At 41.1% G+C, this 26,307-nt stretch overlaps 1 protein-coding gene across 5 annotated transcripts in view; it reads right to left on the reverse strand.

Annotated features, from left to right (window-relative positions):
• Nucleotides 1–26,307, reverse strand: part of mta1 (metastasis associated 1) — a 128,488-nt gene that overhangs the window by 28,244 nt on the left and 73,937 nt on the right. For 3 of the 5 annotated variants that reach the window (XM_048537725.2, XM_059649307.1, XM_048537728.2), the window contains exons 12-17: nucleotides 25,146–25,276; nucleotides 24,642–24,793; nucleotides 23,131–23,314; nucleotides 19,371–19,460; nucleotides 18,273–18,419; nucleotides 8,950–8,985 (exon numbers count right to left, since the gene is read on the reverse strand). In XM_048537725.2, the coding sequence (XP_048393682.1) occupies nucleotides 8,950–8,985; nucleotides 18,273–18,419; nucleotides 19,371–19,460; nucleotides 23,131–23,314; nucleotides 24,642–24,793; nucleotides 25,146–25,276 (740 nt within the window). Of the gene's footprint in view, nucleotides 1–855; nucleotides 1,506–7,453; nucleotides 7,577–8,949; nucleotides 8,986–18,272; nucleotides 18,420–19,370; nucleotides 19,461–23,130; nucleotides 23,315–24,641; nucleotides 24,794–25,145; nucleotides 25,277–26,307 lie in introns of those variants that run through there. The other 2 variants (XM_048537726.2, XM_059649306.1) reach the window with 2 other exon arrangements.

The raw sequence follows: 26,307 nt of genomic DNA on the forward strand, positions 1-26,307 counted from the left end.
GCCAAATAGGCCAGACTAGGTAACGACTGCAGATGAATGAACCAGATTTTTCTTTTAGGTTGATAATGTTTGCCATTAGGCTGGATTTTTTTCAATTCTAGATTTGTTATTCAATTCTAATTTCACCATCTGCAATGGTGGGATTCAAACCTATGTCATCATCAGGTTGAATACAAGAGAAATGAAAATTAGCCTCTTGTCTAATAACAAGGAGTTCGATGACAGGGAGCCACAGACAGAAACAGCTGTTCTTTTAGAAAGGCAGAAGCATCCAGAAGATTAGTGAGTGCACAGTTTTGGCCAGAGAGAAAAGGCCTATGGCAGCAAAGATGCTGTTAGTTTAGCAATCTCCAGAATAATCAGGGTAGGAGAAAATAAGTCTCAAGTGTTTTCAAGTCAATAAGAGAAAGGTCCAGTAGCAGAAGTTGTGGAACAGGAGTATAAGGAATCACTGTTAAGAAATAAGTGAGCTGATAGCAGTTTAAGGGTCCAATGAAGAGACATTAATTAAAGACATTAGCATCCAGTGAATGCAGAGGTTTACCAGATAGAAAGCAAGTTTGGGTGTGATAACTGAAGAAGGAACGTTAAAGTGCAAACACTATCTTCGCTGTTTGAACTAGTTCCTGCAAACTGTGAAATTGTTTGCAGTATTGTCATGTAATAAACTTTGATATTCTTTAATTGAAGTACACTGGCAGCCTCTTGTGAATCTGTTCAGTGACTGACCACCATGGTAACCAAATTGCAACTTGTGGTCCATCCAATCAGGTTTCATTCTAGAATTTGACTTGTCTGTGTGTTGCCATCAGCAGGGATTATAACAGAGTAAAACTGAAGAATGTACAAGGCCTTTTAATGGTTGGTACAATTGTTAATGAACACTTTCCATCTATTATCACAGATAAAGATCAGATACAGACACTGTAATTAGGGAGGATGAGGAGAAATATCAACATTCATTGATTTGTAGTCAACATTTTAACTTGATTTCAAAAATAGTTTCCCCTGTCCTCTACACCATGGCAATATACATCAATTTAACTTTGTAAAGAGGTATACTCAGGCAGAAATAATTTAGCTGTTCTGGATTTAAACTCCCTTTTATTCATAGAAGTGATTGCAAAGGTTTCACTGTCAAGTTAATGATTTTTACTTGAATACACGGAGTATAACGAAAAGGTTTGTAGATGATACCAAAATCTATGTGACTAATACTATAAAAGAAAGTCTGTTATAAATATGGGGTTTGCAAAATTGATCTTCTTGACTTTATCTTTAAATTTAAGGTAAGTACAGGGAGTCATGTGATCTGTTCTGAAGTCCACCTTGAAGTAAGTCTTGATTGATAGTCAGGGATCAAACAGGATTAGACCTTGTTGGGATGAAGGTGGAATGTTTCATGCTTGAAGATAATGGCAACAATCTGAGTTCATACTCAACAGGGCCCGAGTTTCCCAAGTCCCAGAAAGAAGTAGGAGATATTGGGCTGTGCTGTTTTCTTCCTAAGAGGAGAGTTGGAGTCAAGAATATCTAATTAGCATTTCTGTTTGAACAAGCAGTAATTGAACAGGTTGCAGAGACAAACAGGAGCAATGGTGCTCAGTATTCAGGTGCACTTTTGGGTGGCAACAATGAGTTAATTGGTCTACAGACTTGACCAGTTTTGCCTGCCAACAACAGTGTGATTATTTCTCAGGTAACTGAAGAGCTTGGGGCTGAGAGCAAGGTAGTGTGTGTTGTGGTTTCCACTAATACTGAAGCTGTTTCCCTGTGCTCTGCAGTTAAAACCCATTTTAAACCCTAAGAAAACCAGTTCATCTTTCCTTTATCAGCTGTTGTAAGCTGTGAATATAACTGATAGTCAGATTTTTATAAATGAACTGGCCACATTTTATGTCTCTTGCAAACTAACTGAGGCATCTGAAGAAAAATGATTGAAAAGCAATGTTCTAATTAGCATAAGAGTCATGAGGATCTCAGCAACCCACTGATTTGCCTCTAACCATAATTTATCTTTCCTTGTCCGTTTGTGTGTGTGCACATATGTTTGTGTCTGCATGTATACATGGGGGAGTTTATAAAGGTAGTAGAGTTTTAACTTAAAACAAAGAACTGCGGAGGCTGGAAATCTAAAACAGAAACAGAAATTGCTGGAGAGTTTTAATGTGCTATGTTATGTGCCAATAGTTCATAACTGTTTACCTGTAGCTCGAATCGAAACACTTATAATAAATAGTAATTCCTGTTTAATACAGAAACTTGGTCAGTGCTTTTTATTAACTTGGGTCTGAAAATTAGGCAAATTGAGAGCTTTTGCACACTTCATAAAATCTGTAACTTCTGTGAAGACTCTGGGAATAATAGGGCTCAATTTCCAGTGCACTACCACAGTGAGTCATGCACCTAGCTGCAAATAGTTAACCTTCCACTTCCACAATGCTCAATTCAACCGCAGGCAATACTTGTACATAACAGTTTTACATGATTAAATACTTATTCTACAGGCTCACAGCAATCACGATTGATGACTGCATTCAATACAGATTCATTTCCTGTGATGGTAACCAAAGATTACTATTAGTAAGCTGGAGGTGAAGAAATGCAGCCAAATGATTGATTTACGTCTTTAATAATTTGTAGCATAAAGCATCGAACCAAGTCACAGTGACATACAGACTTCACCGATAATAAAAACATGTTTCAAAACAGATGTGCACACAGATATGTCAAAGAAGGTACAGACACAGACATGTCAGATACACAGATCTGATTTAACAGTGAGTCAGTGAATGGATTTTAATTTAGTTAAAATTGGGACACAGATTCAAACAAGTAAAGGGCACAAAAAAAACAAAGGAAACACAGGTAAAAATGCACGTAAAATGTACAAGCTCAAATCACATAGGCACAGGTAGAACATAGAACACTACAGCACAAGTACAGGCCCTTCGGCTCTTGATGTTGCGCCGACCTGTGAAACCAATCTGAAGCCCACCTAATCTACACTATTCCATTATCATCCATATGTTTATCCAATGACCATTTAAATGCCCTTTAAGTTGGAAAATCTACTACTGTTGCACGCAGGGCATTCCACACCCTTACTACTTTCTGAGTAAAGAACCCACCTCTGACATCTGTCCTATATCTATCACTCCTCAATTTAAAGCTATGTCCTGTCATGCTAGCCATCACCATCCAAGGAAAAAGGCCCTCACCATCCACCCTATCTAATCTTCTGATCATCTTGTATGTCTCTATTAAGTTGCCACTTAACCTATTTCTCTCTAATGAAAACAGCCTCAAGTCCCTCAGCCTTTCCTCATAAGACCTTCCCTCCATACCAGGCAACATCCTGGTAAATCTCCTCTGCACCCTTTCCAATGCTTCCACATCCTTCCTATAATGTGGCAAACAGAACTGTACACAACACTCCAAGTGCGGCCACACCAGAGTTTTGTACAGCTGCAACGTGACTTCATGACTCTGAAACTCAATCCCTCTATCAATAAAACCTAACACACCATACACCTTCTTAACAACCCTATCAACCTGGGTGGCAACTTTCAGGAATCTATGCACATGGACACCGAGATCTCTCTGCTCATCCACACTACCAAGAATCTTACCATTAGCCCAGTACTCTGTATTCTTGTTACTCCTTCCAAAGTGAATCACCTCACACTTTTCCGCATTAAACTCCATTTGCCACCCCTCAGACCAGCTCTGCAGCTTATCTGTAACCTGCAACATCCTTCCACACTATCCACAACTCCACCGACTTTAGTGTCATCCACAAATTTGCTAACCCTACCATAGAGAACGTTATCAAACGCTTTACTGAAATCCATATACACCACATCAACTGCTTTACCCTCATCCACCTGTTTGGTCACCTTCTCAAAGAACTCAATAAGGTTTGTGAGGCATGACTTACCCTTCACAAAACCATGTTGACTATCCCTAATCAAATTACTCCTTTCTAGATGATTATAAATCCTGTCTTTTATAATCCTCTCCAACACTTTACCCAAAACCGAAGTAAGGTTCACTGCTCTATAATTACCAGGGTTGTCTCTACTCCCCTTCTTAAACAAGGGGACAACATTTACTATCCTCCAGTCTTCTGGCACTATTCCTGTAGATAATGACGACATAAAGATCAAAGCCAAAAGCTCTGCAATCTCCTCCTTAGCTTCCCAGAGAATCCTAGGATAAATCCCATCCAGCCCAGGGGACTTATCTGTTTTCACACTTTCCAGAATTGCTAACACCTCCTCTTTATGAACCTCAGTCCCGTCTAGTCTAATAGCCTGTATTCTCCTCGACAACATTGTCTTTTTCCTGTGTGAATGCTGATGAAAAATATTCATTTAGCACCTCTCCTATCTCTTCAGACTCCACACACAACGTCCCACTACTGTCCTTGACTGGCCCTAATCTTACTGTAGTCATTATTTTATTCCTGACATACCTACAGAAAGTTTTAGGGTTTTCCTTGATCCTACCTGCCAAAGACTTATCATGTCCCCTCCTGGCTCTTCTTAGCTCTCTTTAGATTGTTCCTGGCTAACTTGTAACTCTCAAGCTCCCTGATTGAGCGTTCACGCCTCATCTTTTGACATCCGGATGGGAAAAAGGAAAAGTAAAAATAGAATTTGCTGGAAAAGCTCAGCAGGTCTGGTAGAATTTGTGGACAGAAATCAGAGTTAACTTTTTGGGTCAAGTGACCCTTCCTCAGAACTGCTCTGGAAGGACATTGCTTCCTTATGATATGTGGTCCATTACCAATAAGCAGGTCCACCTCAGTAGATTTTAAAGGAGTCTACGTCCAGCATTGGTGTTCTTGATGCCCTTTCACTCTTACCCCACCATGGCCAGGAAGATCAGATTTAACCTGATGTGGAGTCTTCTCCCCATTAGTAATTCCACTGGAGCTACCCCTGTAGTTGTGTGAGGGACGGTTTTATAATCAAACAGAAACTGGGATAGTTTGGTGTCGAGTGAAACAGTCGGCTGTTTCTTTAAGTCCACCTTCAATGTATGGATCGCTTTTTCCACCAGATCATTGGACAATGGATGCTACGGAGCTGTACTTATATGACAAATACCATACAATTTGGGAAATATCAAATTCCCTCCAGGTGAACAATGGCCCATTATCTGTGACTAACATTTTCGAGAGTCCATGTACAGCAAAAAATGTGCATAGTTTTCCTATCGTCGTCCCTGTGTTTGATGAATGAACTCTATTCACGTCTAGCCACTTTGAGTGGGCATCCACAATGACTAAGAACATTGAGCCCACGAAAGGTCCCGCACAGTCAGCTTATAAGTAAGACCAGAGTTTACCCAGCCATTCCCACAAATGTGGAGGAGCTGCTGGTGGTAATTTCTGTCATTGCTGGCAGTCTGGACGCGACCACACCAATGCAGCTACATCTGCATCCAGTCCTGGCCATCAGACATAATTCCTCACCAACGCCTACATTTTGGAGTTCAGCTGGTAACTGGCGACAACCTTTGCTTGGGACAATCACTCTTGCTCTCCATCATAAACTGCTGTCCTCTACCGTGATCTGGTCTCCTTGTTCCAAAAAGGTTTCAATTCTGGTTGTGATAGCCTTTTGGTTTCCCCCAACTCCACCAGCTGTTTCAGTTTTGCCAGGATCAATCTCCTGGATACTGGCTTATGAGTTGTTTTACTCAACTCAACCCTAGGGGGACTCTTTTGCTGTCTCGAGTCCGCACACTGGCAGCAGCTACAATAGTTTGCTGGCGTGGGTCTGAAGAAAATGTTAACCGTTTAGCTGAGGCTTGGCTTTGTTTTGGGGTTTTGCAGTGGGCAGACCCAGAGTCCCTCTATTCAGGATTAGTCCTGATTATGGCAATGTCATTGCATTCACTCAATTGATGTCCCCCAAGCTCAGTCAGACTGGCAAGGGTGTCCACTTCCATTGGAATACCTGTAACACATATGCATCATTTTCTAATGACAAAGCCAGTTGTGGTGCCTGTCTGAAGTCCTATAGGGGTTCAGCTAACAAACGCTTTTGCATGGTTATATCATTAATCCCACATACCGACCAGTCTCTCAGCATCTCAATAAGGGTTAAACCAAAGTCACATTCCCCATGTCACATGACAACCAGCTGCCTTAACCACTTCAAAAATCCCAATTTTTCAGATTTCCCTCATTCTTGAACTGTCAAGTGAAACTGATAGCATCTCACGATTAGAGGAAGCTTGGGGTTGTAATATTCCTGAACTAAACCTGTCAAATCTTGAAAGGTTTTCATATCTGGTGCCTCAGGAAACATTGGGCTCCTAATAACCAAAACAGCAGGTCCACAGGTTTCGGGAGAATTAGTTATTTACATTCATCTGCCCCAATGTCGTTTGCCCAGAAAAAAAACATTCCTCCCACATACTGGGTCTGGATCTACGACAGCAGAATCAAACGAGTCAAACTTCCAAATGATCCCAGAAATGCTTAACCCAACTCAAAGACAGTTGTTGCAAGTGAATTTCTTCAGGAGTGTACTTTTCCTCTCATCGCTGCTGAAATAACTCCAGAGTCCAGTATCCCATCACCACGTCACAATCTATTTATACATGGAAGGTCCTTGACACTAATCCAGCTTCCTCAGAGCCAGCTCTCAGACACTCCTGTTAATATGTGTCAGCCAGGATTCCCTGACTGAACCAGATTAACAGCACCACTCAAACAGGGAATCATATTCTATGAAGTCAGCCAGGTGTACCTCATTACAATCATTCCAAAATCATGTTTCAAACAACTGGAGCTTTACAGGACATTGCTGTCACATTGAAAAAGAAACACAAAAGATCTTGATATGGTCCCCCACAAAGGAGGTTAATAGATAGAATTAGACCATATGAGATTTGGGGAAATATAGTGCTATGGATTGAGAATCGGTTAACAGATGGAAAGCATGGAGGAGGAATAAACAGATCATTTTTTTTGGATGGTAGACTATTACTAGTGAGGTACTACAAGGATCAGTACTGGGTCCACAGCAGAATCACAGATACAATCATAGAAGGAGACCATTTGATCCATTGTGTATAAACCAGCTCACTAAACAGCTACCCAACTAGTCCCACTTTCCAGTCCTATCTCTATTGCCCTAGAACTACATCACTTTCAGTTGTTCACAATCTAAATAAATCATTCGGGGCCAAATGTAATATTTCAAAAGTCGCTGATGATAAAAAGAATCATTGGAAATGTAATTTGTAAGAAGGATGCGAGGAGGCTTCGAGAGTACTAGGACAGGCTCTGCAAATGGATAAAAAGATGGAATGTAATAGGAGGTTATTCACTTTGGCAGAGGAAACAGAAAGGCAGAACATTTCTTGAACTGAGAGAGATTGGGAAGAGCAAAGTGACCTGAATGACCTTCTTCATGAGTCACTTGAAGTTAGAATGCGATTGCAACAAGCATTACAAAGATGAAGGGTCTGGGCCCGAAACGTCAGCTTTTGTGCTCCTAAGATGCTGCTTGGCCTGCTGTGTTCATCCAGCTCCACACTTTGTTATCTCTCTCCACTACAAAGATAAACGTTCCAAAGATTCATAACAGACTTGAAATGTGAACTTGGTTTCTCTCTTCACAGATGCTGACAGATCTGCTGAGTCACTATAGCCCTTGTTTTTATTTCATCAGATTCCCTGCGTGCACAGTATTTTGATTTATTTAGGCAAATCTTAAATCGGCCCTTTTCATAAGAGGATTTGAGGACAGAAGTAAATATGTTTTTCTGCTGTTGGAGACTGCTTTGGTGAGGTGTCACCCAGAATACTGTGCATAGTTCTGGCCCCCTTATCTTAGGAGATATACTATTGCCAGAAAGCTTGTGCAATGAAGGTTTACCAGATAAACTCCTGGAATAGCAGGATTGCTATATAAAGATTGAGGACAGTAGGTCTGTATTCTCTAGCATTTCAAAGGATGAGTGGTGACCTAATTGAAACTTATGAAATATTTCAAGGCCGTGACAGGGCAAAAGGAGGAATATGTTTACTTTGGCTGCTGAATGTAAAATCAGGAGACATAATCCCAAGATAAACGGAGAGACTGTTTAAGACTAAGTTGAGGAGTAATTTCTTCACTCATGGTGGGGTGGGGAGGGGGTAATTCTTTATAATTCATTACTCCATAGAGCTGTGGAAGATCAATAATTGAACGTGCCCAAAACAGACATCACTAGACTTTGGAAACTAATGGCATCAAAGGATTTGGAGATGGTGTGGCATTGAGGTAGTTAATCAGCCAGGACCTAGCTAAATGGCTGAGCAGGCACAACAGGTTCAAAGGTCGTCTCATGTTGTAATAATCCTGTTCCCTTAAGAGCTGTCAGTGAATCACACAGGCAGCACCAGTGGGAATGGCTGCACAGGTTTGCTATACACCCAGCACTGCCATGGGATCCAGGCCAAGGGTGTGACAGGCAGCTTGGCAACAAGGATAAAAGAGGACTCTCAGCAAGCTTCACCTGCTCCACTTCGTGATGCACTAGTCCCACCATAAGATCGATGAACCATGTCCCTCCATAACCCCATTTCCAAACCCAGCATTCAGACTTCTGGCACGCCAAGTCTTCCACCATGCACTGGTTCTATGCCATTTGCTGTAGGATGAGGACATGAAGTAGGCATTAATTACCCACTTTAGGGCTTCTATAGTCAGTACCAAGAGAAAGCTGTCCTCTAGCTTTCCTTCTCCGACATAATCAGGAAGAGGTGAGGAAGCAGTGGGGTCTCAGATTAAATACCGTCCCACCCTCCAGACTTGCTTTGAGGAGAGTATTAGCTCCCTCCAGAAGGAACAGATGGGAGATAAAGTACAGGAAAGAAAAGCAAAGATAGTTCGACACAAGGAGAAACATAGATTGAGAGCAAATGGAATTTAGAAATCTTACCCCTACATGGCATCAGAAGACGTTTCTTTGTGTTGCCTGTAAAGACATAAAACAAACAATACATTACACATTGGCGCATCACTCTCAGTAACAGAATCTTCAGAGCTGAAGACCTCTCAACAATTAACCTTCCTTACAATGTTTAGGAAAATTTTCAACACAATGGTCAAATAAAAGGAAATCATAATGTAATTTGACTTTGTGTCTATTCCGAAATTGATGATTTTCTTTTGTCATAAAATGCGTCCTAACTGTTACATAAAAGGGCAAGCCTGTCAAAGTAACTGCGCTTGAGAAAAGACCACCATATTTATGAGATGATCTGGATAGGTGACAACACCACATCCACCATAATTCTCAACACTCGTGCCCTGCAAGGTTGCGTGCTACTATGTTCCTTATACACTCACAACTGTGTGGCCAAATTCCTCCCCAACTCCATTTACAAGTTTGCTGACAACACTATCGTTGTAAGTTGGATCTCAAACAATGACGAGATAGAGTCCTGGAAGGAGAAGGAACTCTTTAAAGGCATGGTGTAAAGACAACAACCTCACCATCAACATCAGCAAAATAAAGGAGCTGGTCATTCACTTCAGGAAGATGCGTGGAGGGCTTGCCCCTGACTGCATCAGTGGTGTTGCGATGGAGATGATCAACTTCATGGGAATGATGATTACCAACAATGTGGCCTGGTGCACCCATGTCGACACAGTGATCAAGGAAGCTCACCAATGCCTCTAATTCATCTGGTGGCTAAGGAAATTCACATTGTCCACAAGGACTCTGTCAATTTTTATAGATGCACCATAGAAACCATTCTATCTGGATGAATCACAGCGTGGTTTGGCAACTGCCCTGCAGAAGGCTAGAAGTAATTATACAGAGTTGTGAACGCAATCCAGTCCATCACGCAAACCAGCCTTAATCTCAATCTACACTTCCCGCTGCTTTGGGGAGGAAGCCAACATAATCTCTTCTGTTGGGCGGAAGATATATACACACACAGATTCAAGAACAACTCTTCCTTGCTGTTATTAGACTTCTGAATAGACCTCTCAAATTTTAAATTTAATCTAACTCTCTGCGCACTTTCTCTGTAGCCATAACATTGTATTCTTCAATATGCCAAAGTGTAGAGCTGGATGAACACAGCAGGCCAAGCAGCATCAGAGGAGCAGAAGGCTGACAATTCAGGCCTAGACCCTTCTTCAGAGAAATGGTCGAGGAGTTTCAAGGCCAAAGAGATTACAAGAGAGTTGCAGTGGGAAAGAGATTTTCCGGAGGGAGGATTTTTCTGAAGAAGGGTCTAGGCCCAAAACGTCAGCCTTCCTGCTCCTCTGATGCTGCTTGGGCTGCTGTGTTCATCCAGTTCTACACCTTGTTATCTCGGATTCTCCAGCATCTGCAGTTCCTACTATGTCTGAAACATTGTATTCTCTGTTCTGTTCTATTACCCTATGTACTTTGTACGGCATGATTTACCTCTACTGCACGGAAATAAAACTTTTCACTGTACCTGGGTACATGACAGTAATGAACCAAATCAAATCAAATCAAATATCCAAATAGGGACCATTAACTCGTCTCCATAAAGTCAACACATTGAGAGATCCAGGGCACTTACTAAATGAATAAAGCTACACAATTCCACTGCCTTGACCAAGCAACAATAAACTTTCTTATAATGTTAGAATAATAATAAAATCAACACTACAACACATGTGCTAGTTAATCAGCACAATCATAGAGTCATACATGAGGAGAGCCAGTGGTATTATTGCTAGGCAATTAATCTAGAAACCATACATTCAAAACCCACAACAGCAAATGGTGGAATTTGAATTCAATAAACATTATGTGAAATTAAGAGTCTAATGATGATCATGATACCATTGTCAATTGTTAGATAAACCCATCTGGTTCACTAATGCCCTTCAGGGAAGGAAACTGCCATCCTTACTTGGTCTGACCTACACGTTACTTCAGATCCACAGCAATGTGGTAAATTCTTAGCTGCTCTTTGGGTAATTAGGGATGAGCAATAAATTCTGGCCCTGCCAGCAGTGCCCACATCTCATGAATAAATTTTTAAAAATAGCATGGAAACAGACCCTTCAGTCTAACCAGACCATGCCAGCCAAGTTTCCCAAACTAAACTAGTCCCATTTGTCTGTATTTGGCCCATATCCTTCCAACCATTTCCTATTCATATACTAGTCCAAATGCCTTGTAAATGTTGTAACTGTACCTGCATCTACCACTTCCTCTGGTAGTTTATTCCACATTCAAACCATCTTCTGTGTGAAAAAGTTACCCCTCAGTTTGCTTTTAAAACTTGCTGCTCTCACCTTAAAATTATGCCCTCTAGTTTTGAATTCCCCTACCATAGGGAAAAGGCCTTCCCTATTCTGAGGAAGGGTCACTGGATCAGAAACGTTAACTCTGATTTTTTTCTTCACAGATGCTGCCAGGCCTGCTGAGCTTTTCCAGCAACTTTGTTTTTGTTCCCGATTTACAGATCCGCAGTTCTTTCAGTTTTCACCCTTCCTATTCACCTTATCTTTAATCGTCATGATTTTATAAACCTCTACAAGGTCACCCTTCAACCTCCTACCCTCCAGTGAAGAAAGTTCCAGCCTGGCCTAGTAACTTAAGCCCTCCAGTTCCAGTAACATCCTTGTAGATCTTCTCTGAACCCTCTCCAATTTAATAATAGCATGCACTAAAAATAGATAATACACTGTGATCAAACACCCCATATCATACATCAAACAGCAAATGCAATCAAGATAGTTCCCAGTGAATCCTCAACAATTCTCCCAAGATGGTAATGACACAATAGGTCATCAAAACTCATGAAACATTCACAATTCTTCACTTTTGTCAATCTGGCCCTGAAACTCCCTCAAGAGTCACCCACCATGAACTACATCTAATGACTGATCCTGTTCTGGTCAATCGCTGTACTTTCCTGGGTCTCAGTTCCCTGGATGCCAAAACTGCACTCCAGTACTTACTCACAGATAGATATCGGATTTTAATTGCTTCACCAAGCTAATTCTGCCCTGTGTTTCATTCCACACCCCTTACTAAGGCAGAATGGGATATTATCAACGTTTTGAAATAATTAGATGTAGCTCCCTTAGATCTGAGTGTACTCCGAAGGTTACAATCTCACAGAATGCTAGGAGCAGGTGACATCACAGTCATCATCAATAAATGATACGCTTGGTAAGGTGACTGGGCCATTACCAAATTCTCATCTTGTTTTTCACTTCATACGCAGCCTCATCCTTCTCTATTCCTGTAACTTCTTCCAGCCTTAAAATCACTCATTTCCGCATCTCCCCATTTCTAGCATCCAGCATATCCATGGCATTCATTGCCCCAGTATTGACAGTCAGCTGCATGGGCTTAATTTTGGAATTTCCTCCCTGGACATTTTTGCTTCTGTCAGCCTTTAAGATGCTCCTTAAAATCTACGTCTTCAACCAAGCTATCGATCTTCATCCCTAATATTTTCTCATATGTCTTGGTGCTATACTTTGCTTGATAACACTCCTGTGAAACACTTTCAGACTTATTAATGCAACGTGTTGAACGATTGAATCTGGTAACTCTGATATTACTTGAAAGTATCTTATAAACACAGGAACAAGAGTAGACTATTCAACCTCTCAAGCCTGTCCTATAATATAGTTTGATCATGACTAATCCTCATCTTAACTCCAACAGACAGTCTTGCTTCCATACCTCTTTTTTGGATCACACTTCAATTTTCTAATCTCAATGTTAAAATATACAGGCCAAATCTACGAAACCTCATAATTTAAGTTTTTTTTTCTAAATATTGCAATTCCTTTCTTTTATATGCAATTGTACTATTTCCAAATGGAACTCACCCTGCCTATTTTGGTAAGGGAGCATTGTTTCATGGTATAATTAATGAGCTTTGTACAGCCAGCAGCCGTCCAGTGATAATTCCTCAATCACACGATCCACATGGTGAGTTAAGGCAGGATGGCTAACCTTGGGAAAAGCATCAGTCTCGCAAAGGTGCAGCTCAAGACCAAAGTACAGCAAGACTGTGTGTTTAACTCTGGGATTTTGATACCTGAGGGAATTTAAAGTTGATCTATTCCTTCAATCTAGTGAATCTAGAATTCCAATTAACTATAACAGTAAATTAGAGTTACGAGGAATATAAAAACCTAAAGCAAAAGCTTGTCCATTGTTTGTTCTCTACAGTAAGTCTGTTGAAATAATAATGAGGAAGAAGGAAAGGGCAGGCACTATTCAAGAAAGGAGGGAGGAAGGGAGGAAAAAAATGTCAGGAAATGTCAACCCATCTAATCTAACAGTCATTGAAAAAACACTGAAGTCCATGAATATGGAGGAATAGCAGAAAATTACGGAAGTATAGAGGGGAATAATGTAGTGTACACTAGACTGCACACTACATTATTCCCTACCACATGGTTTTGTATAAGGGAATAATGTAATAAGGGAATAATTACTGTACAGTAAAGTGTAGACCTCTTATGAAATTAGTTAACTGACTTTCCCTCTCAGGAAATGCACAAAGAACTCTAAACAGCCAGGAACCTAGACAACATAGAGACTGAAGTTACAAATATTGCATTCCCAATAACCACGATCATTAAACTCTTAAAGCGATGTGATGGAGTCGTATGCTGCCCTGCACATCCACTTGTCTTGACAAGTGTTTAAAAAGAACCAAAGAACTGGGGGATGAACAGGCGTGGAAATAGACACTCTGACATCTTGAATACAGGTCCAATATTCAATGGATAAAAGAACCCAAACGAATGACTGGTAAATTGTGACTTCATAGGATAAAGTATATTAAGAAATGTTAAGAGACAGCAGACAGTCCTCATCAAGAGTAGACCTTGACAGGCAGCTGCTTTTTTTCAGATGAATGATGAACTAGTAAAGAAAGGGGAAGAACAAAGAGGGAGGAGTGCCCAACACTTTGGTGAAATAGTGTGATGCTGCCATTGCAAGCTATTGAGACCAACACTCCCAGTGTCTTTTCACCCTCTGATATTTGTGAGCCACCCCCAACTGACATGGGTTAAGCAATTTTCCTTCCTCTTTAGCTAATGCATCATATCTACATTACTGCTTCTCAAACAAACAATCAATCATCTTAAAATTGCTTGCAAGTAATGAACTGCTTCATCTTACTTATATGGGTATAAATCTAGAATTTTATAGACATTCAATATGGTTTTGTGAAAGAGAAATTGTGTTTGTCATATTTAATGGATTTGTCAGAGGATCTAACAAGCAGTGTGGATAAAGGGGAGCCAGAGGTGTAATGCATATCCAGAAGGCATTCAATTAGATGTGAAGTAAAAGCTTGTACAAAAGAAGAGTTCCTGGTATTAGGGGTAATTATTAGGACAGATTCAGTATTGGCTAACTATGAAACAGAGAGTAGGGATAAATGAATCATTTCTAGACTGGAAAACTGCAAATATAGGGATGTCAGAGGAATCAGTGCTGGTGCTGGAACTGCTTATGACTTGTACCAATAATTTGGATGAAGGCATGTATTGTGGTCCAGTTTGTTAATGATACAAAGATAGGATAGCAGGCGATGAGCAGAAGGATATTGTTAGGGTAAGTGTTTAGTGATCTGAGTATAATGTTAGAAACTTGGAGGTTTACTACTTTAGCAGTAGGAATAGAAAAGCAGAATATTATGTACCAAGAGAAAGATTGCAGAATGCTGTAGGAATACAGAATACTACAGAATACAGTGGGATCTGGGTACTCATATACATAAATAACAAAATTGATGAGTAGATACAACATGTAATTAGGAAAACAAACGGAATTTTAGCCTCTATTGCAAGAGGAATGGAATATAGAAGTAGAGAAATCTTGCTGCAGTTGGATAGGACATTGTTGAGACCACACCTTGATTATGGTATACAGTTTGATTTCCTGATTTAATAAGTGATTTAGTTATATGGAAGCAATTCACAGAAGATTCACCATAGGAATCAGCCTAGTGAAGGGATGATCTTATGAGGAAAGTTTGACAAGGCTGGGCCTATATTGCTTGGAGTTTAGAAAAGTGAGATGTAGTCTCATTGAAACATGCAAGATTCTAAAGGGTCTTGACTGGTAAATTCTGAAAGAATGTTTTCTGCTGTTGGGAGTGTGGGGAATCTAGAACTGGGAGAAAAGATTCAAAACATGCTGAGTCTCATTTAAGGCAGAGAGAGGGAGAAACTTATCAGAGGATCCTAAGTCCATGAAATTATCTTCCACACAAAGCTGCAGGGGTTGGGTCATTAAATATATTAATTAGGCTGAATTAGACAGATTACAGGAAGTTAAGGGTTATGGAGGATAGGTACGAAAGTGAATTAAGGTCACAGTCAGATCAGCTACACTTTTACTGAATGTTGGAGCAGGCTAAGTGGGCTGAATGGTCTACTTCTACTATTCTTTCATCGACCAATCTTGTCCTTGTCAAATATTTAAATTCACAACTGGTATCACCAGTTGGTGAAAAGCAACTGGAACGATGACTCATCTTCCTAACTTGACATGGGATTGGTGATTCTTATTATAGACCCCCACTCTGATGTTTTTTTTAAAGTCACTGAACTTCTGATCATGCCTAACATTGTTTGTAAGCAATGAAAATTCTTTCCAATGACACATGTAACACATTCAAAAATAAACTTGTAACTTGCACATTAAAGTAAGTTGCAATTCGCTATACTACATTGCTCCTTAGCTGTCAAAATTATGATCTAGAAATTCGTAGCTTCCAAAATCCTGGCACTCCTTTCTCTAACAGGACTGTGAGTATACTTAACTCCCACGATTGTAGCAGCTCAGCAAGGAAGCTCACCACCACCTTCTCAAGGGTAATTAGGGAATGCCAGTAAATGCAGGCTCAGGCAGCAACACCCATATTCAGTCTACTGAATAAAGGTAGTTGCTAGTGTCATCTTACTTAGAACATTTGAATTCATATCTGCACTGAGTTATTAAGCTCAGCCAGAACAACTGAGAGATGACACTAGCATCAGAACTCTTTGGTTAAGGAGTAAGAGCAAGTCAAAAGAAAAAAACAAAGCAATCAGATTTCCTAATTCTGGCAAGGAGTTAGTAACCTCAGGGAATTAATGTGTGTGGGGAATCTGAGCTTGGAGGTGTGGCTCAACTGGAACGTAACCCACAAATGAAATTTCCTGGCAACATTCTCCATCCAGGTTTGGGTGGCAAGTTGAGAGGTTGGCTGAGGTGTGTTATAGCTACCTACTTGAACTGTGCAAACAAAATGGGGAAGAAGAAAGCAAAATTTAAGCAAAAACTTCCAGAAATACACATGTTAACACTTCAGATCCCTTTTCAGAACAGATTTTGGAAGAGTTTAGAAGAATGAAAGATGATCACACTGAAACCTTCAAACTGGATAGAAACATCAGTAGGCCATTCAACCCCTCAAGCCTACTCCGCCACTTAATATGGTCATGAATGATCATCGAGCTCAAAACCCTAATAATCCCCTGAACCCTTTACCCACAGGAGCCTTGTCTATGTCCTTCTTGAAAACAGAGTGTTTTGGCCTCAATCACTTTCTATTAGTGAATTCCACAGGCTCACCGCTGTTTGGGTGAAGAAATTTCTTCTCAACTCAGTCCTAATAGGTTTACCCCTTCTCCTTAAATTATGACTCCTGGTTCTGGACTCCAGCACGATCAGGAACATCATTCCTTTGCCTAACCTGTCTAGTTCCATTAGAATTTTATAGGTTCCTTTAAGATCCCCACTCATTCCTGTAAGCTCCAATGAACACAATCCTACCCAACTTACTTTCACCCCATAGGTCAGTCTTGCCATCCCAGGAATCAATTTGGTAAAACTTCACTGCACTCCCTATATAGCAAGAGCATCCTTCCTCGAAAACGGTGACCAAAACTACACATAATATTCCAGGTCTGGCCTTACCAATGCCTGTATAATTGCAGCAAATCATCATTATTTTTGGACTCAAATTCTCTCACTATGAAGGCCAACATGCAGTTTGTTTTCTCTATTGCCTGCTGCATCTATGTGCTCACTTTCAGCGACTGGTGCACGAGGACACACAAGTCTCGTTAAACATTCCTCTCTCTCAATCACTCAAGCAACAATAGGTTAAATGGACAAGGCTGATGCAGCATAAGTTTCTTCCGCTGTTTCTACAATCTAGAACAAGGGGCATATTTTGAAAATAAGGGGGTGCCATTAAAGACCAAGATGAAGAGAAACGTCTTTACTCAGTGGGTGGTGAATTTTTGGAATTTTTTGCCCAAGAAGCCATGGAAGCTCACAATTGGAGTATGTTTAAGGTGGCAAACAAAGTTTTAGGGATGGTGTGGGTAAAAGGCACAAGTCTTCAATCAGCCACAATCCTATTAAATGGCACAGCATTTTCAATGGGCTGAATATCCTAGGCCTATTCTTATGTAAAAATGAATCAAGACATTGAAGAAGTTAAAAATACAGATCAATTCACATATCTTGCAGCTGACTCAGCACAATGTCAGGAGAAATATTTGGTTCATTGTAGGCTGTTAGCTTCAGGGAGATGCTGAACCACTCAAATTAAATATAGACATGCTGTGAGATTTGTGCCAATGTGCCTAATTTGCAGCTTTTTCAATGGAACATTCAAAATCATGAACTTGTAGTTAATGTTTCAAAGAAAAATATTAGTCCACAATGATCAAATTCAACAGGTTTATCCAAACTCTCATGGGTAAATATAACAAAATTACATAGATAATCACGACAGAGATATGGTTTATGTCTTTTTGTCTGAGGAGTTAATAAACTTAAAAATGACAAAGAATATGTGATACATTCTTCTATTATTTACTGATCTACTTGTTTTAATTAATTTGGCTGTTTAAGTCTTGAATAAATCTTTCACCTTTGAAGGCAAGGAGCATTGATCGGAGGTTCAGACCTTGATGAATGTTTTGTTGCCCTAAACAATGCCATATTCTAGTTAAACATCAGGACAACTATTGAGTAACCATCCAAAATATTTCGGAACACAAAGTCAAAATAGTTCAAATGCAAAGGGTAAAAGATAACCAAAATGGGAATCTGTTTCTTTTCATAGATCTGCCACATATTTCCAATGGGTGTTTTGTTTTATATCAGTCAACACTTGACAGGGGGGGTAATTCTGAGCAAATAATCATGAAGCATGTATATTTTTCTGAAAGTACATGCCCCAAAATAACGAGGAAGAGGGCTCTCCTATGTAACACACTAACCATCTATGCCATTGTGTTGCTCGTAGCTACGCTTGCCCAGGATGGTTGGAGAGCTGTGATTTAAAATAGGCATCAGCTTGGCAGGTGACACGTTGCTGATGCGCAAACTGACATTGGGTCGGTCTTGCTTCGGGCACGGATGGGCTTCTGTGAACAACAAGCAAGTCAAAATTCAGATGCAAGAAAGAACTGGTAGTCATACAATGTCAGGGCATCTCAAACTGCTTCAGAACAATTCAAGTACTTTTGAAGTCTAGTCCCTGTTGTTTCCGAGAATCTGGTGATTATACATCATTGTCCCTAGATGTTGTTGACTTTCCCTATGGTTCACTTCTAAAAGTGCTCAGCAAGCACAGATAATCTTCCGAGCCCAGCTAGGATGTGCTGGCAGTCTGGTGCTGTCAGGTCTGATTCTTCTCCCAAACAACCTCCAAAAATGTGCTCCTGAGATGCTGCTTGGCCTGCTGTGTTCATCCAGCCTCACATTTTATTATCCAAAAATGTATACTTTCTAGCTTAGGTTGCTGGATGTTGCTTAGGACTAGATGCATTGTTTGATAAATTTGTGAAACTTCAATAAGCCCCAGCAGCGATTACATTATTAATAGAGTAGGATATTAAAAAATTAGAAAGAACAGGAAGGGAGAGTGCCTCTTTGCCTTTAATATAGGTTCATGCAAGCTTTAGGCACTGAGTTCTTAAAATCTGTTTATCATTTTAGCAATTAGAGCAATTAGACGAGTTTGTTTTTACATCTACATACTATATGTTAACATTTTATATTCTCAAAATCAAACCTTTTGATGGTGTGTTTATCTCAATTATGTTAATATTTTCCCTGAACACAAGTGAAGCAACATGTTTTTAGCTGTCTAACAGAGGTGGCACCAACATATTTTATCTGTTTACATTTCTACCATGGTCTCACAAAAAATCTGCTCATTTATTTCCGCTGAAAGCAGTTTTAATATTTAAAGACTTAATCAGTTAAGAACTGAGAGCCCCAAATAAAAGCTTTAAATAACCAAAACTGTGAATGTTTGATCATATTAAGAATTACTTTACCAACACTGATCACTTATTCAGGCTGACTCTTACCTAGGTACTCCACAATTGTTTCCAAGGGTTTCCTAGCTGCTCGTTTCAATCCTGTGGTCTGTGCTGATACTGTGGGTAATCGCAGTGTATCTGGCACATAAAATGAGAGGTAGGTTGTTTTAGATGCCCTCTGTCCTCTAGCATAATCTCAAATTCTCTCAACTTTATTTCACAAGAACATGTGCTATTGTGAGATTATGCATTGTCATTTCTCCTCCAGACCTGGATTCAGAGCTTTCCCCAGATGAACGGATGCAAGTCCCTTTTTTGTTTAGAACCGCTACAGTGTGGAAACAGGCCATTTGGCCCAACAAGTCCACACTGCCCCTCCAAAGAGCATCCCACCATCCCCTACCTCTGTATTTCCCACATCTAACCCAAACATCCCTGGGTACTATGGACAATTTAGCATAGCCAATCCGCCTACCCTGCACATCTTTGGACTGTGGGAGGAAACTGGAGCACCCAGAGGAAACTCACACAGACACGGGGAGAATGTGCAAAGTCCGCACAGATGGTTGCCCAAGGCAGGAATCGAACCCCATTCCCTGGCGCTGTGAGGCAGTAGTGCTAACCAGTGCCAGCGTGCTGCCCCAAAAGAGAGTTTGAGAGTCCGTATAAAGGGGGCACCCAGATTTCTCTGCTGGTTGTAAAAACTCCTGTGAGAAATGGTTTGAGCCCCTCTGAACTGACTTTCTAATGGACCTGGGCCTGAGCATATATTTGGCTCTAAGCGACATGCTTACTCTGAGAGGTCACAGGCAGGTTGATGAATCACAAAATAAATACAGTGTAGGAGGCCTTTCCGCCCATTGTTTTAGCACTGGCTTTCCTAATGAGTATTTCACTCATTGGTTACAGGGATAGGGTGGAGGGATGCTCTTCAGAGGGTCAGTGTGGACTCAATAAGCCAAATGGCCTGCTTCCACATGATAGGGATTTTACAATTCCCTCTCCCTGTAACCTTTCACGTTGTTCCTTTCTAAATAATTTCTTTCTGAATGCCTCAATTGAATTCACAGAAAGAAATAATAGAAAATACGCCACAAAAGCAGGTCAGAGATAACAAGGTGTAGAGCTGGATGAACACAGCAGGTCAAGCAGCATCAGAGGAGCAGGAAAGCTGACGTTTTGGGCCTAGACTCTTCTTCATTTTTCTGAAGAAGGGGCTGGCCCGAAACGTCAGATTTCCTGCTCCTCTGATGCTGTTTGACCTGCTGTGTTCATCCAACTCCACACCTTGTTATCTCAGATCCTCCAGCATCTGCAGTTCCTACTATCTCTGAAACAATTTCAACCCCACTGCAAAGCCTCTTCTAAGGATGCCTACCTTGAAGAAGTTACCCAACTCCCTCCGGAAAGACCTCAGTGGATCTCTCTCCCGTTACAACTCTCACATAATCTCTTCAGCCCTGAAACATTTTTCTAAAGGAGGGTCTAGGCCCAAAACGTCAGCTTTCCTGCTCCTCTGATGCTGCTGGACCGCTGTGTTCATCCAGCTCTACACCTTGTTATCTCAGATTCTCCAGCATCTGTAACTCCTACTATCCCTGAAACATAAACAGGTCACCTAACTCAAGGTGACTAGTTTTTTTTTGTTCACGGGATGAGATGTATCATCTGATATATCTCCAAGGCCTCGCAAATTTATCCCACTTTCCAATTAACTATTCAATTCCCCTTTGAAAAGTATTACTAAATCTGTTTCAATAACCAGACAGATGCTAGCGCTCAGTAAAAGTATGTCTCTCCACACTGGGAAACATAACTGATAATCCTCTGGTTTAGGCTATGTCCGGAGGATATAATGGCATTTGCCTGAAGATGGGGCTATAAGGTATCTTTGGATTTGCTTGTTTCCTCAGGTGTATCCCCAGGTTTGTGGAGGCAAGACAACAGCTCAAACAGGGAAGAATTAGCATGCAAACCTGGCCAATTCCAAGCCCAGGGAAACCTCTGGAACCTTGAAAACTTAATACTACAAGTTCTGAGGACAAGGACAATAAGTCTGGACAGTGTAGCATGTGCATCTAGAATGAAGAGAAACGTGCTGCTAAAGCGTTTCATCTTACACCAATGCAAAAGTGCCAAATTTCAACAATCTCATTATATCTACTATTAGAGAAGAGGGTGCTGATTGGCAGTATTCAAGTTCTGTACTAACAAGCAACTATTTGTATGTTTGGAGCATCTGCAAATCAAAACACAGAAGTGTCAGAAAGTAAAACAAATTAGCAAACTCATAGAAAGATGATACTTCGATTTATTTCTACTTTCCAAACCACATTAGTCCATTTATACAGAGCATGAACCCAACAAATAACACTAACGCAATCTACCTATTTTCTGTGACATTGCTTGAGAGAATTATTACACAAGAATTAGGAGCAGGAGTATGTCATGTCATTCTTCCCAGTAAATATGCTCTGTATTTCAATGGGATCATGACTATTTTGACTTTAGCCATAACTCCACTTTCCTGCCTTATGTCCAAAACTCTTGTCTCCTTTGTTGATCAAAAATCCATCTAGTTCAGCCTTGAATATATTCAATAATCCAGTCTCCATTGCCTTCTGTGGAAGAAAATTCCAAAGACTAAGAACCCTCTGCGAAAAGAAATTTCTTCTCATCTCTAACATGAATGGGAGAATCTCTATTATTAAGCCGTGCCCCAGTTCTAGATTCACCCTTGAGACAAATCATCCTCCTAGTATCTAATGTCAAGCATCCACAAACTGTTCCATGTTTTATTAAGATCACTTCTCATTTCTCTAAATTCCAATGAGTATAGGCCCATCTACTCAAGCCTTCTTTAAAATGCAAAATATCCATCCTAGCAATCAGCCTACAGGACATTCTCTAAGCTGCTTTCATTGCACCAGTCCTCTCAGAGTCATACGATTGTATAACACGGAACCAGACCCTTCAGTCCAACTAGTCCGCACTGACCGGACATCCCAATCTGACCTAGTCCCATTTGCCAGCATTTGGCCCATATCACTCTAAACCATTCCTATTCATATACCCATCCTATGCCTTTTAAATGCTGTAATTGTACCCGCCTCCACACTTCCTCTGCCAGTTTGTTCCATACATGCACTAACTACCCTCTGCAAGAAAAAGTTACCCCTCTAGTCTTTTTTGAATCTTTCCCCTCTCACGTTAAAACCTATGCTCTCTAGTTTTGGACTCCCCAGTTCTAGGAAAGAGACCTAGGCCATTCACCTTATCCGTACCCCTCATGATTTTGTTAAGAAATGAGACCAAAACTGCACACATTACTCCAAGTACAATTTCAACAACGGCCAGTAGGCTTGAGAAACCTTCTGCATCCAAAATCTGATACTGTCAGCTGTGACTGGGAGAGTGTCCAGAAAATTTAATATCATTACAGACTCTTCTACTGGGGATTCCACTAGTAATCTATCTGCTAGCGGGAGGCAGCTCAATGCATCCGCATTCGTTACTCGGCTTCCCCGACGGTGTTCCAACTTGTAATTGTAAGCGCTTTGAGATCCTCCTACCAATTAATTTTGGCTGGGACTTTAACAGACTACCTGTCAGATGAAGACAAGTTTGAGTGCTGGGAAATGACAATTACTCGAGGCCCAAACTAAGCGAGAATAAGCTCGAGTGGCGACTAAGGCAACATGTAAAAATAGCCCCATTTCCTCATCAGTGAACTGCTCTCAAGTCTAGGGGAAAACTTAGTCACCACAATATCTGTTTATGTTACTCTGATGTTACCCCAGGTACTTACACTCTGTCTTGATGGCTGTGATATTAATTGGCACATAGGGGTGCCGTGCTGCCTGTTGCAAAATGTCTTGACATAGATGCCTGGCTGTTCTTGTCAGTTTGTTTGTATGCAGATAAAAGGCCTGCCGTGTCTTCAGCGCGAACTTGGGGCTGCTGCTGTTCCTAACCGGCAGATCCTGGGCATTCTTGGGAGAAAAGTATTACAGCAATTGTTAAAATGGAATCACAGTAAAAATGAACTGAACTGGAGGGAGCTGCACAGATGACTCAGTTGGAATTGACTGTGCAGCAAGGGTCTGTGCTGCAGACAATCTTCTGGTAACTGTCCTACCTCAGGGAGGTACATAAAGTAATCACTTCCTTACATATAAATGAGGGAAAAAAGACCATCAAGGGCAGCTGGAGGCTCCACTAAGATCTCATTACCAAGAAATCCCACTGTAATTTAAATACATCAATGATGACTAATGCCTGCATTTACATAACACCTCATCATATGCACATGCAAGTTGGACAACCAATTTAGGTATACTACTAACAGTACTGGTTATGAACAGGATTGAGATAAGCGATCAATAAATCTATTTAGTAAGGCTTTGGTTGAGTAATATTAGTTTGAACACTGTAAGAACACTATAATGGCACGGGGTGGCACTGCTGCCTCACAGATCCAGGGACCCGGGTCTGATTCCACCCTCGGTCTCTCTCTGTGGAGTTTGCACATTCTCCCTGTGTCTGTGTGGGTTTCTTCCGGGTGCTCCAGTTTCTTTCCAGAGTCCAAACATGTGCAGGCTAGGCGGATTGGCCATGCTAAAATGTCCGTACTGTTCTGGGATGTGCAGACCAGGTGGGCAACAGTGGGGTAGGTCTGGGTGGAATGCTTTGAGGGACAGTGTGGACTTGTTGGGCCAAAGGGCCTATTTCCATATTCTAGGGATTCTATGATTCTATACTTTCAATTGAATAGTGCTGTGCAATCTTCAATCTCATCGAAAAAGCCAGATTTAATATCGTGAGTGATTTTCAGCCATTCCCAACAATGCAGCATTCCTTCAGCACTGCACGAAAGTGTAACCAGAGACTGTTCGCTTCAGGCTTTGTAGCGGAGCCTTAGCCCATCAGCTTCTGACTCAAAAGGCAAGTTTGCTGCCCACGCTCAATCAAACTGACTTTGCAAACTGTTTGTCATCGAGCCAATTTCAATCAGGGAAGGATGAGAAATGCTACAAATTCTCCACCGTCTGAAGGGTGGTATCCCACCCAAAGGTCTGAATGTGGACACCGGGCAGGGACTAGATCTAATCCAATTGCAATCTATTCAAATGCTTTAAAAAGCAACAACTTGGTTGCCACTCACAGACAGTAATAGAAGGCCCTCGAGTGAGGAGTTGGAGGCTGTCCGTAGATGTGGACTGCAACAAGCAGTCAATCTCTTCAGGTAGAAAAGGAAACAGAACGAACCAACGGACAGCAGCTGAAAAACTGGTGTAATCTAAAGCACTTGGAAGTTACCAGGTTATTCCGGTTTGGTCCAGGCCTTTCGCCATCTAGTCGGGTTGGCATCTTCAGGCCACCGTACTTCTTCCAATAGGCCCAGCAGGCTGCACAGAGCCGGCACTGCATGTTGGGTGGGCCCCACGAGTACCACTGATACGACTGGTTAGCTGGTGAAACAAAAAGATGAAGTAAATTTCAAGTTTCCTCCCCTTTTGTTTATTTTGTTGCATTAATGCTGGCTGATCAGGCATTCGGCGCAGTCTTGGTAGGGATAAATGGGACATGATGTCGGGTTCCATAGCTTGTTAACTTAATCAGCCAACTGTATTTGAAAGGCTGGTGTAAATCAAAGACCCCTGCAAGGTTGCACTGTTAAAATGGAAGACTGACATTTGCTTCCAGTTGTCCCAAGGCTCTCTTGACACGACGGTTCGATAGCTGGCACTGTCTAAAACTCTCAAGATCATGGTCATGTTGAACCACATGATGCCTTTACTTTGTGTTTCCAAGAGTACTTACTGAAACAGCTCTCGCAAGCTCGACCCGGTCCTGGCACTACCACTGCCCCGTTTGGTGCCAGCGCACTCCCTCCGTTCACTGTTCCTGTCTTTGAGCTGCTTCCATTGATCTGGTTTGGGTTTGGCTTATTACTAAAGGGCAGGGTGGGGGGAAGAAAAGACAACAAAAAAAACATTTCTTTAGAGTAACACTACAGGCTGGATTTTCAGTCAGGGTAAGGAATCGGAAAGTCGGGTTGGATCCAGGTCCTGGTCCAACACAGTAAGCTTTAGGTGCATTCACTGCAATTTCAATGATCCAGTCAGCTGAAGGCCAGAGAGTGGGGCCACCGTTCAAGCAGGGATTTCGGGCGAGTTCCCAACAGGATGCCATTCAGCACTCAAATGATCAGCAGCTGGAAATGGAGGTGATTAGGTAATTCCATTGGCAATCACACTTAGAGTGAGTGATTGAGATTGATAGTGGACAGAATTTTTCCTCAGTTAATGGTCATCCACTCATTGCATTTTGCTGAGGAAATAATCCTATTTGTCTTGTGAAACTTTGCTATGCTTTCAGTAATTACAGTTTGTACAGATCCTACTTAAGTAGACTCCATTTCCTACTTAAGTAGACTCCAAAAAAGTAAATGGTCTTTGTTTAGCACAAGCTCTGCTTCCCGCACGTATAGTGTGCACCAGCTCATCTATCAGCTAGATAGTGAAAGCAGGAGGCCCTTGCTTATATGGTAGATTCTCGGGACCATTTACTTTTTTTTGGCAATTGCAAACAGCAAAGCTCATAAACAGTATATTTCAGGAATAAACTGCCTTTCAGCTTGTAGTGGAATTGGTTAAGTGCAGAACTTTGGCCAGGACATCACGTTGCTCTAACAGTACAGCTATGGAATCTTTGGTGGTCATCTGAACAGGAAGACATTGCAACAATTTACGCAGAATCTCAAAGGACAGCCATCCCTCAATACCATTGTGAAGAACAAAAGCAATACCTTTAGCCCCACCACATTTCTATCCCACTCTCTAGTTTTTAATCTCCCCACTTCATTCGTTTATTTTGGCTTTTTGAATTTTAACTTGCGGTATAGAGGTTTTCTATATAACTGTAGAGGGTTAATGATTAACTTGTCGGTACTTCTGTAGCCATGGTGATTTTTTTTATTAAG

Source organism: Stegostoma tigrinum, chromosome 10, assembly GCF_030684315.1.
Source record: "Stegostoma tigrinum isolate sSteTig4 chromosome 10, sSteTig4.hap1, whole genome shotgun sequence".
Taxonomy (NCBI): Eukaryota; Metazoa; Chordata; class Chondrichthyes; order Orectolobiformes; family Stegostomatidae; genus Stegostoma; species Stegostoma tigrinum.